The sequence below is a fragment of the Vanacampus margaritifer genome, chromosome 17 (assembly GCF_051991255.1).
Source record: "Vanacampus margaritifer isolate UIUO_Vmar chromosome 17, RoL_Vmar_1.0, whole genome shotgun sequence".
Classification (NCBI taxonomy): domain Eukaryota; kingdom Metazoa; phylum Chordata; class Actinopteri; order Syngnathiformes; family Syngnathidae; genus Vanacampus; species Vanacampus margaritifer.
The window spans coordinates 19,670,186-19,684,773 of record NC_135448.1 but is presented as its reverse complement, the minus strand read 5'-3'; the positions used below and the strand labels follow the sequence as shown (position 1 = coordinate 19,684,773).

General features: G+C 49.5%; 2 protein-coding genes across 3 annotated transcripts; both read right to left on the bottom strand.

The window, feature by feature from the left end:
- Window positions 1–105: 105 nt before the first annotated feature.
- Window positions 106–5,641, bottom strand: LOC144037529 (serine/threonine-protein kinase SBK2-like). Of its 2 annotated transcripts, none has more exons than XM_077549067.1 (5): window positions 5,435–5,641; window positions 3,283–3,427; window positions 2,978–3,204; window positions 2,048–2,209; window positions 106–1,983 (listed from the first exon to the last, which is right to left on the bottom strand). In XM_077549067.1, exons 1-5 carry the CDS (start codon window positions 5,438–5,440, stop codon window positions 1,381–1,383), a joined length of 1,143 nt encoding a protein of 380 aa, XP_077405193.1. In that variant the 5' UTR covers window positions 5,441–5,641; the 3' UTR covers window positions 106–1,380. The 2 variants fall into 2 exon arrangements, with proteins under 2 accessions (XP_077405193.1, XP_077405194.1); XM_077549068.1 differs by having other exon boundaries at window positions 3,002–3,204; window positions 5,435–5,640.
- Window positions 5,642–5,903: 262 nt separating this feature from the next.
- On the bottom strand, window positions 5,904–13,802 carry rnf139 (ring finger protein 139). Its single transcript, XM_077549065.1, has 6 exons — window positions 13,445–13,802; window positions 11,669–12,324; window positions 10,188–10,335; window positions 10,002–10,108; window positions 9,038–9,289; window positions 5,904–8,093 (listed from the first exon to the last, which is right to left on the bottom strand). Exons 1-6 carry the CDS (start codon window positions 13,605–13,607, stop codon window positions 7,311–7,313), a joined length of 2,109 nt encoding a protein of 702 aa, XP_077405191.1. The 5' UTR covers window positions 13,608–13,802; the 3' UTR covers window positions 5,904–7,310.
- Window positions 13,803–14,588: the final 786 nt, after the last annotated feature.

Genomic DNA, 14,588 nt, shown 5'->3' with positions numbered 1-14,588 from the left:
GCAGGCGTGGGCTTGTTAGTGGGTTAGCACGTTGACAGCTGCTCAGATGAGTGTAGTGCGGAAGAAGTAGACGAGTCAGTGACCTCACTTTTTTAATGTTGACATTCGGATAAACACGTAACACCCACAATTTTCCCCACTCGAAGGCTTCCATGCCCGATAATTTTTCAAATGGTCACGTTTCTCTGTCAAAATGTTCAACACCCACATCTTTTCCAGGAGAAGAGTAACACGCTCAGACGTTTCCTGGTTAAACGGTTCACCACCCACACTTTTACCAGTGCTAGGAATCAAAGTTAAATGCGTCACCACCCACATGGATCAACACCCACACATCGATACAGTAAATGAATTCCACATCCACACATTTACCAGATAAATGGTTCCACACTCACACTTTTTTCCCAGTGAAAGGGTTAAACACACACACACATTTTCTTGTGACACGGTTCATCACCCACACTTTGACACCCACATTTTTCCCAGTATAATACTTTCATACACATATACACTATTCTTGTGAACACTTTTTTTTTTTTAACTGAAAGGGTTACAACACCCTCACTTTTAAAATTTCAACTGGTCCAAAGCAAGAAGAGGGGCAGAGGGGTTCGGAAGATTTGGCAATGTGCTGGTGATGAAAAGATCACGGGTGAAATTTATGAGTGGACGTAGGTCTATTTTGAAACTTTGATTAAGGGGGTGGGGGGGGGGGGGGCACTGTGTGTTGATGTGTGTTGCTGCTCCTGCTAAATGTTGCATGGAAGCGCAAGCGCGCCGGGTTCTTGTCAGGACATCAAGAAAGTGTCGCTCGCTCGCTCGCGTTTATAGCGAAACAAAGTCAAGTCGATGCGTCCGTTTGCCAAGAATGAAGCACTAAAAGGTCACGAGGTAAAAATAGACACAAGTCCGTTCATGGGCTCGACGCAGCAGAACCAACAGAACCTCTCGACGCAGTCGCGGCTCTGACCTCCCCCAAGGAGCGCCGCTTGTTTGCGTGCAACTTGTAATTCCACCTGGATTCTTCTTGCTTGGATTTCAGCACAAAGTGCTGTTGAACTGCAAAACAAAAGTCTTAAACCAGGCTGGATCCAGATTGGATCGTGTTTTGATCCAGATTGGACATTTGCCCGTGACTGAACAAATGCTAACGCCTCAACGTTGTCTCAGTAGTGATGGAGCGCAGTCTGTTTTTAACATCAAGCATCTTGCTAGCGCTAAAGCTAATGATAACGGAAAAAATATAATGCAAAAGCTAATGCTAACATCCATTATACGAGATCCTTCCCTTGTTCCTTCTCCTTCGCCACTTCCCCCACTCTTCTTTTGCGTATTAGCACAAATGCTAAAGCTAACGTCAACGTCACACAAGACCGTCGTTCACCTCTGCCCTCGGCCCTCCTTCTCCTTGACCTTGTTGACGGCTCCTCTGTCTCGGCTCTTCTTCCTTTGCTCCTCGAGCCGTTCCCTTTCCCCGGCGGGCATCCAGGCGCCCCCCAGGTAGCCCAGCGCGTCCTCGGGCCTTCCTCGGTCCCGCGGGCTGGGGTCGAGCAGCAGGCGGAAGAAGGCTCGGGCCAGCGGGGTGAAGCGGGTGAACTGGGGCGCCACAAGGGGGCGCTCCTTGGCGCCGGCCGGAACCTGCTGCTGCGGCTCGGCCCACACGTCCAGTTGGTCCTCCAAACTTTTGGCCGCGCCGAACCAGTGGAGGTACTTGAGGTAGGCGGCGCAGTCGGAGGACGTGTGGGGCCACGGGTGGGCGCCGGTCAGCACGGCGTAGGTCAGGACCCCCAAGGCCCAGCTGTCCACGGTGGGATCCACGGTGACCCAGAGCCGCGGCCGTCGCTGCTTCTTCTTCTCCTCCTCGTCTCCCGGCTTCACTCGCTCGCCGCGGCTGTCCTCGTTCCCTCGCGCCACCTCGGCTTCGGGCGTGCAGTAGGCTGAGCAGTACCACACTTCCGGGACTTTGGTTCCCCGGGCCTTCACCTGCGCAAAAGCCGTTATGAAGGAAAAAGATGAAGGTGTGCGTTGCTGTCCGTTGCGTACGCACCATCCCGAAGTCTCCCAGCTTGACCCAATGGCAGGCGGCGTCGCACAGGAAGACGTTTTCGGGTTTGACGTCTCTGTGGACGAAGCCCAGCGAGTGAAGGTGGGACAGGGCGCCGCACAGCTGCGAGACCACCCGCTGGCACCGGTCCTCCTCCAGACCCACCTGAGCGAAGCACACACAAATCCGTTACTTCAGCTGTCGTTCATTTTTCATTTCGGACGACTTTTGACTTCATCCCGGCCGTCATAAACGATATCTCTAAATTCCACTACTTACGTCGTCAAAATAGACTTCTTACTGCTGCGTTTGAAACATAAAATGTCCTTTTATGTTATGCTTGTGAAGCGTGCTAAAGGCAATCGCATGGACTGGAGGTCAACATATGTTACGTAGCTAAATGTATTGAAGGATTTTTTTTTTAAAAAAAGTTACAGTACATTTGAGCTCGATATCGGTGAGAAATTCATTGGTGGGATATCTTGTGTCATTATTTACATTTTGGGGGGAGAAGAAATTATTTTTTCACAGTCATTATCAGTTATTATAATAACAATCATATTTCATATGAATAATTTCTATGGTTATTTTTATTACATTGAATCATTTTTTATTTTGGAAAAAACACCCCCACATACTCCTAGTTTGGCAACCGCTCCGAGCCGTGTGTCCTTGGGCAAGGCACTTGACACACCAATGGTTTGCAACTCACATTGGTGTATGGAAGGTGCGAATGTTTGGCGGTGGTGGGCGGGGCCGTAAATGTCAATGGCCATCAATTATATGCAGATTTTGAAGTGAAAACGCCGCTGCTTGAAAACTGCCCTGACGAGTCAAATGAATCCAAGCAGTTACTTTAGTAATGGAGTAAATGTATCAACTCCAGCACTCATACAAAAAGTGATGCACTTTGACCAAAGTCCTCTCGGGTACCTGTACTCGAGTACTTGCGCGCACCTCAGGTACGATGACGTCGAAGAGGTCGCCAAAGAGTCCGGCCTGCTGCGCGAAGACGAAGTGCGACGGCGTGGAGTAGGCGATGCCCAGAGCGCGGCTGAGGGACGGGTGCGTGCAGAACCTCAAAGACACGTTGTACTCGCGCAGGAAGGCGCTCAGGCACGTGCTCCGGCGAGGGAAGAACTTCAGCGCCATCGGACTTCCTGGAAAGACGCCATCTTGCCGTTAGTCATCATCATCAATCCCATTCGATGTCGCTGACGATGCGGCGTGCGTCTCACCGCTCTTGGTGTGCACGGCCAACATGACTTTGCCGTACGACCCTTCGCCCAACAGCTTGACCAGCTGGAAGTGCTCCGACGTCTCCAACCTGATGAGCGACTGCGCCGTCAGGTGGCACATGTCGTCCAGAAGCCGGGTGGCCGCCTGCACGCGCACACAGGACAGTCAAGGACACCCGGGACTGGTCGCCGGTCCATTTTTACGACCCATCTCGACAAACGATGGAAAGGTCAGTGAGCTCGTGAAACTTTCACTCTCACATCCCGGTTTGGACAGCAAGGGGGGTCGAGGGGGTTCGTGCGGGGCGTGGGGTCACAGTTTAAGGCAGAGTGGCTTAAGTGGGATGCTCACCTTACACAAGAGACAACTGTCTGTCTGTCTGTCTGTCTGTCTGTCTGTCTGTCTGCTGGAGTTAGTTCCACATAAACCGCACCCGACTGTAAGCCGGTGTTTCAATGCTACCGGAGCGGGTTGACGAGGGTGCAAATTGTCTCTCGTTCTGTCTGTCCTCCTGTATTTGGGCTCACTTGCTTTGTTTTGCTCTGCCTGACGCTCTTGCGCTTCCTTTATAGTGCGCCCCCTTGTGATCCGATGGAGAAGCTGCACCTTTACATTAGCCGCAAAGTCGAATGCAAGTGAAAAAAGTAGCGGCTTGTAATCCATAAATGACTGTAGGTCTTTAATTATGTTAAGTTTCGTGGGAAACATTTTATTGATCAAAATCACAGAGATTCTTCAAGAATGGAGTACTCGTTCTGGAAAAAAAAAGTGCTATCGAACACTAATTAAAACCAAACCAAAAAAATCAAAACTGTATGACGAAACCCCCCAAACTATCAAACGTCATCAATGTGAAAGTCTGCATGTGTGCGCGCGTCTACGCGGGTGTGTTTACGACGAGCTCTTCTTGTTATAAAGCATGACGCCACACGCGTAACATTCACAGATAATCCTGAAAAGTAAAAATAAAATCTGCGGCTCGCTGTTGACATTTCCGAGGCGACAACAACCCAAACAAGTTGTGGCCTGGGTGGCGGGCGTGTCAGCAAGTCGTCACTCGGGCCAACCTCGGGCCACTCGCAGCTTGATTGACGAGCGCTTTCGAGGAGCCCATCAGATGACGTGCGCGCTATTAATAGCAACACGGAATGCAATGCAAGCCCCTTTCAACTCGAACCCTTGTTGGATATCTACGGAGGCATTCACAAGAGATGCTGAAGTGCAGACTTGACTCGAGACGGACTGAAAGCGTCTTCAATTTTTTCAAACACATTCATAGAATGTGCATATTCTTTATCTTCTTGCAGGACTACTTATCTTTGGTAGTAAATATTTACATTTTTAAATGCGATTGCTTTTTGTGCAGTTTTTTAAAATGTTTTGCATAAATGCCTGCACTGGAGAATCCCATTAGTCGTTTGGACTCGTGCACACATTTCAGTCATTTACTTACGTCAAGTCACTCTTTTTTATTTTACGAAGCCCCAAAAGCGGCTTGGGAAGAAAACAAATTCAAATGTTTCTCATCTTTCTAACAAGAAATGTTCTCGTTCTAATGAGAATGTTTCTGATTTGAACGAGAAAGTCTTTCTTGGTTGACATTTGAGTTAAATGAATTTGACAAGTCCTGTCAGTTTACTTTTATAAAAACGGGAATACTTTAGGGTAGGTTGAATAATCGTAACAATTGTTTTATCAAATTCAAAAGCAGCCATTTTGATCATTGCTAAGAGACCAGGTTTAACTCTTAAATTGTTAACTTTCGCACCCTCAACAGAAAAAGTCTCCGTTGAAGTCAAAGCACACCAAATGATCTTTATAAAAAAATAAAAACATTTGCTTCTACTTCAGTCATCATCGATTTAGTCTCGTGCATTTTTTCTCCACTGTCAATTTCAATGTCCTGTTTATGAACAAAGGGATGCGGAAAGGAAACGTTTTGAATCCGACTGTAAAATCGAAATGAAGGAAAAACAAGACGAATCCATGAACGATAATCGGTTGCTTTTAGTGTCCTAATCTTCCTTCCGACTCGCATCACAATCCTGTTGGCCAAAACAGCATCAAATTCAGCACTCAAATCTTCAGCAGTTGAATGTTAAGTGATGCTTTGATTTTTTTGATAATTTTTTTTACAATCACCTTCCTTACCGTCATTCTTTTTTTGCTCCGGTCCAAAAGTTGTCTCTTCAACTGTCGGACTTCATCACAAGAACCAGCAGGAGACGCAGAAGCACAAACGCCAGCTGCAAGTTAGCCGCGCAAATGAGAGCGAGCGACCCGACGAGCCTGCAAACAAGCCTGGAACCCGCGCCAGCACAATCCGTCCTCACTTGCACACGGCCAAGTGTGTGCGTGTGTAATAAAAGCCCATTGGAGAACGAGTGCCAATTTTTTGGGGGGGGGGGGGGGGCACATAGAATTTGTTTTCTTTTTTTGTTGAAAGATAGACAGCTCGAAGTGACCCTGGCAAAAATCTGTCCACCATCGAAACAAAATGGAGGCCAAGCACTTAAAATGGAGAATCATAAAGCATCAACGCACTTCTGGCATGTTGACAACCAGGAAATCACGATGACCTCATCAACGGCATCATTTGTCTGAAATGAGGAAAACGGAATACGGAAAATGGACATCCGTTTATTGATTTTCCCCAAACAAAAGGCAAAACGGAAAGCGGGACACGGTGGGAAATCTTTGCAAACAATTTCAAGTTCTTGTGCTACAGCAGTGACGACAATTTGCGCCTTCATCGCGACGTTCTTCTGAAGCGTCCAAAAACTCCAGCGTAGAAAAATAACATCGTTGTGCGCCTGCCGGCAGTCCAGGATGGCTTGCTTGCTTTGTTTGTTTGTTTCAGTGTCTGCAAAAAGTGCTTGCGGCTCGCACGCGCCTTCGATGACACCGCACAAAGCCTGAAAAGGTCAAAAGGCGTCTCGGAGGCCAGAAACGCTAAACTGCTGCCGTACGTCAGTTTTGGTGACAACGTCCAGATTAGGACCGACGGGGAAAAAAAGCCAAAAGGATTCCTCAGTAAACTTTTTTTTATTTTATTTTTTTAACTTAAATTAGAAGTGAAGACGCCTTTGGATTGAAACTGAAATGATGTTTCAAAATAAAAATACAAAAAAAAAAGGCTTCTTTACTTGAATGTTTTTAAATCCAAAATTCAAGACTGAAGAAGCTTTTTGGGTAAAAAAAGTGAAATGTCGTCATTTCAAAACAAAACAAAACATGAGGGATGTTCGAGACCACTTTTTTTTTTTAGACTCATACCAGTACGAGCACTCACCCTACTAATAAGTACTTTTTTTGCCTGAAGTATCCGTGGCTGGTATCGGCAGCCTCAATGAATACACGATGCCTTAAAACAACGCCAAAATCAGTACTTGCTCTTCACTACGCACACACAAAAAACAAATAAATAAATTGTAATCTAAATTTGTGAGAGCTTTTTTTTTCCTTTGGGGGGGGGGGGGGGGGGGTCTTTGGTGGATTTCAAAGTGAAACATTTGAAAGGAGTCCAATTGCCTCCACGTTGGAGATTTCCACACATTCAGAATAACGTTTTTTGTTGTTTTTTGGAGGAAAACCCTTCAAACACGATTTGATTTGTACGGCAAGCAAACGACGCTGATTCAACACGTGCGTGCGTGCGTGCGTGTGCGTGTTTAATCCCATGTACAAGAACGTACATAAATGTAGGCACGGTCGCACAAGAGACCAGTAGCGGCGCCTCAGCTTGGCACTGATTGGACGAGAGGGAACATGTGACGCGTACTTGATGATTACAAAAGGAGCCTTTCACACTTTGAGTAAAACCCCAAAGACGAACGCCAGCCTCGGTCGGCGAACGGCGTGCGGTCGGCGAACGGCGTGCGGTCGGCGAACGGCGTGCGGTCGGCGAACGGCGTGCGATCCGCTTCACTCGCTCGCAAGCGCACGCGTACGCACACACAACGTCCGCAAACTCATCCCTGACGTTTTCTTCAATGAAGAAAGTGAAATCGTGGGTTTGCGTTTCCCGTCAGTCGTCTGTGGAGTCGGTGTCATCGTGCAAATATTCCTCGTCCACGGGCGTGCCCCCGTTTTGCAGCCCCCAGTCGTCGTCGTCGTACTCGATGCTGTCGTTGTCCTCCAGCAGCTGCTCGTCCAGCCGCCCCGCCGTCGCCACCGCCGGCAACGCGCCCGCCGGCGGCGCCCGGTTGAGGGGCTGGCCGTCGGCGGGCGGATGCTCCCCCGGCGGCGGCGCAGCGGCGGGAGCCTCGGGCGCGGCCGGCGGCGGCACGTAGCCCCCGTTGTTGTTGGAGAAGGCGTCGGCGCCGCGGCCGTCGTCCACGTTGACCTTCTGGTGGCACATGGGGCACGTGTCCTGGATGTAGAGCCACTTGCGCAGGCACAGCGCGTGGAAGTAGTGGTGGCACGGCGTGATGCGCGCCGAGGTGGCAAAGTCCTGGTAGCAGATGGCGCACACGTCCTCGATGCGGCGCAGGCGCTCGCCGCGCAGCTCGGGCAGCGAGTTGATCTTCTTGACGGCCGTGCGGCGGTTGACGAAGGTCTTCCAGCCGTTGCGCGCCTGCAGGTAGATGTTGAAGTAGGCGTGCAGGCACATCATGCAGGCGCGGATCTTGCCGCCCGACTCGAACATCATCGTGTACGTGCCGTTGCCGAACATGACCACGCCGAACAGGAACTCGATGACGTTGCCGGCCGAGCGCACGTAGTACACGTAGTCGTCCAGCTTCTCCCACAGCGCGTCCGACAGGCCGTCCGCCATGAAGAGGCCGTAGACGGTCAGCGACACCAACACCTGCGCCACAAAATTGTTTGGGTTACACAAGCCTAAATATGAGGAACAGAATTGTATTAAAAACATCAATAGTTGCGATTCACTTTTCTTTTTTGAGACGCTCCCCTCACTGAAAAACTCTCACATTGAGTGTTTTTCAAATCTAAAAGTATTGCTTTGGCGCCATGTTGTGGCATCTATGAGCAATTGCAAAGCCTGTTGAGTGGGCGGATGTTGGGTTATTTCAGCTGTGCTGGGCGTGGCCTAGTGAGTGACATCATGATCTGGACGCTTTCCTTGCAAATGTTGTCATTTCCTGTTTGGATTTTGACGTTTGCTTCTTACAATTAACGACGCGCCAGCACTTTGACTTATTAGAGGTCAAAAAGCCAACCCCAAACCATTTGAACTATAATGACCTCCGCCACCCCATGAGTGCAAACGTCATCCCGACGAATGTTGCATTTGTGCCATGTGAATGAAGCAGCAAAATTCATTGGCTTTTGTCCCTCTCGGGTCGGCCATTTTGCCACTTGCTGTCCACTGTTGCTCAGGTAACAACCAATCGTGGCTCAGCTTGTGAATGTCACATGACCAAAGCTCGAAAAAAACGTGAGCTGCGATCATCATTTTTCAGTGGACAGCAAGTGACAAAATGGCCGCCACCCCTGAGATAGATCAATTCTGCTGTTCATTTATATTCCACAAACATAATAAAAGAGAGGTCGCGATGGGTTTGTTGCTGGCCCTTGAAATTGGAAGCGGTTTGAGGAGTGGTAATGTGCCAAAGGGCCAGCAGGGGGCAGCGGTGCGCCGTTCCAGATTGAAAACGCCCCCAACGTCACTCGAGTGCGTCTGAAAGTGAGCTCAAGCTCCAAGTTTTGGCTGGCAAAAAAAGCAAAAAGGCATTTGAGCGAGCCGTCGCTCGCAACGGGAACAAGCGCGACCGGCCCGATGGGACGTACCTTGAGGCAGAGCTCCACGCAGAAGGCGGTGACGGCGAAGAGCCAGGTGTTGATGGCGTAGTGGTGCCACAGGGCGTGGCTGAGCGCCACCGGCAGCGCGAAGAGCGCCGCCGACACCAGCAGCACGGGGAAGTGGCGGCGGAAGGACGACACGTGCGAGGCGCTGAGCGACATCAGCACCGGGTCCGTCATCCCTTGGATGAAGTGCAAGATGGCCGTCAGCAGCAGGCACATGTTGCGGCTCAGTCGAACCTTCGGAAACACGGCGGGACGGATCCTGTCAGCAAACCACTTTGGAAAGCCGGCTTCGAACGACGTACACGTTTTTCTTTTGAGTTGAAAATGGCTTCCCTCGCCTCGAATCCTGCGTCACATGGTTGATGCTACATGCTAATGCTAACGGCGGCAACTGAGTTTGTTACATAACGCAAACGTTGAAATGTTCTTCATCATCTAGTTTGTTTGCTTTCGTTTCTTCTTCTCCTTTCTTTTGGCAATTGGCACCAACTTCTTTGGAAAATACTTTTGGTGTGTTACCACCAGTGCTAAGAAGGTGGCGCTAATGTACAGAAAGTCAATATGATGAAAGAATGGGATTTGGGCTCATTTGAAAATATCCTCAGCGGGAACCTAATTTGTCCAAATATGGTCAAATGAATTCCCCCCCCACAAACTGATATTAAGTCTTACTTTATCGGATATTTTTACTAGGGGTGTCAGGCGATTACATTTTTTTATTGAAATTAATCGCAAGTTTTCATACTCATGTTAACATAAAATTGAAAAATGTATAGAAATATGGCTGCATCTTTTAGTCATTGAAACAGTAATTTCATAATAATGGAGCAAAAATGAAAAAAATGTGCTGTGTTTTTCTGCCACTAGATGGCATCATTGTATTTGTAAGACGTTGGTGACGGCTCAGTGCGTTTTTCTGTTCATTTTCAGTGTCCTGGTGTCCTACCAGGCGTTCCTCAGGGTCCAAGCTGCTGAGTCCGGTCTGCAGAGCCAGAATGAAGAACAGCACCGGAGCCACGAAGCCCAAACGTTTATCCTCCTCTTCCGTCGAACCTGGAGCAGACGCAAAGGCGCCCTTAGGCGACGAGCGCCTTGCCTTTTTGCAGTGGCGGGAAAGGCGAGCGATGCGTACCGATGAAGGTGAGGATGCTGAGGCCCAGGTAGTGCGCCAGCGACGAGATGACGGCGCTCATGCCCAAGACGGTGAGCGTGGAGTCGCACCCGGAGATGATCAGGTTGCTGGTCACGTCCCACAACACGTCCCAGCTCAGCAGGAAACCCTGACGGGCGACGGCAGACGTACGCAAAAAGTCACATACGTCGCAAGGCTTCAAAGTCCTCAAGGTTCAAAATGACACTCAAATTCAATAAACTATTTTGGAAACAAAATCACATCAAAACGAAAACTAACTAGCAAAAATGTCCTTTGTTTTAGTCTTTGGTCATGAATTTAATACATGGATGATTTTAAGTGTGTCACACAGAAGTGATGTCATCGAGCAGGAGCCAATAGGAAAGCGCCTTCAAATTTGCCACGCTTGACTTTTGGCGCCGATGGCTCGCCTCGCCTGCTTTTTCATTTCACTCAGCCCAAATGCAACGCTATGTAAGAAACATGTTACTTTCTTTCATTATTATATATTCCGCACAAGTAAAAAAAAGAAAACTCACGTTTTTAACTCTTTCACTGCCATTGACGTTTATAGACGTCAAGTAAAAACCTACGGAGCACTGCCAATGGTCATCCAATTTTTTTTGAAACGGGTGCGGGCAAGGCTTCCGGAGCTGTGGTGAAAGTTTCCAGCCGGTCTCTGTTGTGCCCAATGACTATTTTTGGCCCCTAGAGGGCAGCGATGACTCTCTTTTGACAAGATCGGGTGGGCGTCAGTAGAGGCGGAGCTAGAGCGTCAAGCAGGAGATGAGAATGGAAAACAAAGGAAAAATGGCGGCCGGTCGCGAGGAGCTCACGCCAGAGCCGTTTTTTTCAAAGACCAAAAGCATCGCTAAAAGAGCACATTGTTGACGACGATGATCATCATCGATGATGAAGATGAGGGTGGTGACTCCGTGGTTGAGAAGCATTGACGCGGCAGTAGAAGACGTTAGATGGAGCTCGATGGAGGAGGGAACGGGCAATGGCGAGCGTTTGCAAGCAGCTCTACACTTACAAGACGAAAGGCATCGACCAACGCTAAAAGAGTACATTGATGACGACGATGATCATCATCGATGATGATGAAGGTGAATCGGAGCTTGACGGCGAAATTGGAACCGCTGACGCGGCGGCTATGACGGTGTCGTAACGCGGAAGACAACCAAGCACGCACAGGCGGACGTTCAATCTATCATTTGGTAGGATGTGTGTTTCCATGGTCCAAACACAACATTTTCTGTGGACCTTGAAAGATCACTCAAAATGCTTAAATCGGCTGGCAGTGGGGACGTCCCGTTTCTAAAAACGTCTGGCAGTCAAAGAGTTAAATAACTAAGAAAAACAGAAGCACCCTGAAAACAAATGAAAAGTCAAAACTCGAATAACCCTGGACTGGAGTCAAGTCACGTGACCCGAGTCCTCCACACCATCGGACCCAAGCGCCACCTTGCAGCTTTTACCTGCGGGTCCGAGCTCCGCTCAGCGTAGCCGCCCGTGGCGTCGCCGCTCTCCCTTCGCACCGCCTGCACCACGTAGACCAGGATGAGCGCCTGCGCCGCCACGCGGGTCAGCCAGAAGACCCGCAGCACGTCCGGGAAGCGGATCCTCTTCCAGGTGTCCTTGAGGAGCAGCTGCAGGCCGTACATGCGGTACATGTGTCGAACCAGCAGGTAGACGTAGCGGCACGAGTAGTAGAACCACTTGAGCCGCGCGGCCAGGCAGGCGGCCGTGTTGAGGGCCAGGGCGGCGCCCGACAACACGGCCACCAAGCGCCGCACGTCCGGGGGCAGCTCGATCATCAGCCCCCACACGGGCACCATGACGTCCAGGACCACCAGGGCGGCCAGCGACGAGCGCAGGCCCAGGAGGAACACGTAGCCCACGCCGAACGCCAGCTGCACGGCGGCCAGGCCCAGCCACAGCGTGGGCCCGTTTCGGGCCAGCGGCCGCAAGCCCAGCGCCACTTTGTAGTAGGCGCTGTACAAGTCCATGTGAGAGGTGGCGTGGTAGTTGACCAGGACGGCCGCCGCGCCCAGGACCACCGCCAGGAAGAGGGTGTAGAACTTGAAAAGGGCCTTCTGGGACAGCAGCAGCACCACGCTGGAGACCAGCACAGCTGGAAAAATGGCGGACATTTGTCACGACTTTCCCAAACAACTCGTGAGAACAAAAGCGACCACGCTCGGTCTTCAATAGTGATTCCGAACCACATCGCGGATAAATATCAAACTTCACTGGTTTGAAAATGAGTGAGTGGTGGTACGGGGGCTCCCTCTAGTGGAATAGAAGAGCGAATGCAGTTGTTTGTACAGTAGATTGGAATTGTCTTTGTGGTTGACACAAGACGGCGCCGGCTAAACAGGGCAAAGATTTTGTCTCTTTTGTGTTCGTGATGCATTATTTATTAAAACTGGATGTCAACTATTTTCCCGGGCCCAATTTTCTTCCCAGTCCATCCCTGACCACCATGCTTAGCAATTATTTTAAAGGGAAACCTAACCTATGTACAGTTCAGTTCTACACAAAATGGCAGCAAAGGACTACTAACAAAAAAAAAAAAGATTTCTAAACGAAGCACAAATCTCACATGATCACCCGTAATCTAACAACAGAAGCTTCCGGATATACATTGCACTAATGTTCTATTTTTTTTTAAAAGAAGTTGGGTGCATTTATACAACGGTGATGTCGTTCGTAAAAAAAAAAAAAAAAAAGCCTTGCTTTGTCAAATAAATGGTGCCATCTGGTGATACAAATAAAGACAGGTAGGGCATGTTTGTTGTTCTTTCCACCTGGCTGCTTCCTGGTTCCGAAAATGAGCACTTCTTCAATTAGCTTCATTCTGTTCATATTACAATTGACAAGAACTTAGGAAGTCGTACGCCTTTCCCACACACAAGGTTTAGTCATAAATATTGAACATGTTCATTAAATAAGATATCGGCTCGGCATCCACGGCAATCACAGCCTGTCACGGTTGTTAAACGCACCATCATAACAAGGTCTTCGCCAACAAACTTTGACATGTATGACAAGTCGTATGTTTCAAATGAGGATGCCAGTGTTTAAGGTCGTCCTTAGTCAGCCCAGTGAGTTGTTTTTACAACAAGATTTCGTGCTGTTGTCAACTTCACGGCTCGAGCGTGACTGACAGCTGACGTAAGAGCGCGGCTGGCTAACGTTAGCTCCGCTGTTAGCCGTCACTTTACGTGTGTGCCACTTACTGTCGCACTTACCCACGACTCGGAACAAACCGCTGCTGACGGTACCGGCCCATCCCGGCCCGGGCTCGTAATACGAGTTGAAAATGGCGTCGATTATGAAGATGCAGGGGACCCGCAGAGCCACATCGAGCACCGCCAAGGCCTGCTGGCCTAGCCGGGCTTGAGTGGACGCCATGCGGCTTGAGGCTCACAGATCACAGTCCCAGCGGCTCCGGGACCGGGACGTCCGTGGACCGTGGAAAGGCATGGAAGTCGCCCGCTGTCAAGCTGCGTTCTTGGGCTTAGCTCAACCTCGACTTGGTTTGGCATCGAAGCGCCGCGGCCGCCATGTTGGGCCACTTGAACTTTTCCTGCTGCATCTTCTTCGTGGGAGGATAGAACACGGCTGTGCTCCAATGTCAGATGATGCTGCCGCCCAGCGGCTAAGCGCAGAACTACAGGATTCACTTTCCCATTCATGGAAAAATGAACTGCAGTAATGTACGAACATAAATTAATTCAGGTGCCCATAAAGTCCGAGTTTTCGGTCTCACTGGAATCATTCTGAATCCTTTTACACAAGGGTAACTGAAATACACAAATGCAACGTGATTAAAAACTTTGGAAACCACTGAGTACATATCATACACAATGTGGTGTCTTTTTTTTGGTCATTTTTCATGTTTTTGTGATGAGTAGATTTTGGGGGGAGGGGGGGCGATTTACGATTCTCAGATATTCATTTGGATGTTTTCGTACATTGTTAGCCAAATAGCAGCGTCTCAACCTTACCTCCCTCTCACTCGAGGTCAGGCGTGAACTCGATGACAAGCAGTATGGAAAATTGCTGGTCTGAATTCGATGAATAGTCAGCGATGATGTGGTTTGCGCGCCTCACTTGCGTTAACATTTGAATCCCAATCACTGACTGGCTGCCGACCATTCCGGGTCGGGGTGTAGTTCCGCAAAGTCATCTGAGAAAAACTGCATCTCCCCACGAGCCAAGTTCTGTAGAAACGACTGGTCGGTGCGTTCCTTCATATGACATCATACAGTTCCTCATCACCTGATTGGTCTTTGGTCACGTGATGCATGAGAGGCGAGCCATCCTTTGTCGCGCTGTCGAACGGAGGATTTTGAGAGCTGAGGCGGCCCCCTGCGCCCCCGCCCCTCCCCC

What these genes read in the sequence shown, in the direction of transcription:
- LOC144037529 (XM_077549067.1), bottom strand. An exon ending in GGCCGTGCACACCAAGAGCG is followed by an intron (nt 3,205 to 3,282) that starts GTGAGACGCACG and finishes GCGTCTTTCCAG; the next exon opens with GAAGTCCGATGGCGCTGAAG. An exon ending in AGCTGGGAGACTTCGGGATG is followed by an intron (nt 1,984 to 2,047) that starts GTGCGTACGCAA and finishes GCTTTTGCGCAG; the next exon opens with GTGAAGGCCCGGGGAACCAA.
- rnf139 (XM_077549065.1), bottom strand. Translation starts at nt 13,607, where the DNA reads ATGGCGTCCACTCAAGCCCGGCTAGGCCAGCAGGCCTTGGCGGTGCTC. An exon ending in AGCGGAGCTCGGACCCGCAG is followed by an intron (nt 10,336 to 11,668) that starts GTAAAAGCTGCA and finishes GTCGCCCGTCAG; the next exon opens with GGTTTCCTGCTGAGCTGGGA. An exon ending in GCGTGGAGCTCTGCCTCAAG is followed by an intron (nt 8,094 to 9,037) that starts GTACGTCCCATC and finishes TTTGTGGCGCAG; the next exon opens with GTGTTGGTGTCGCTGACCGT.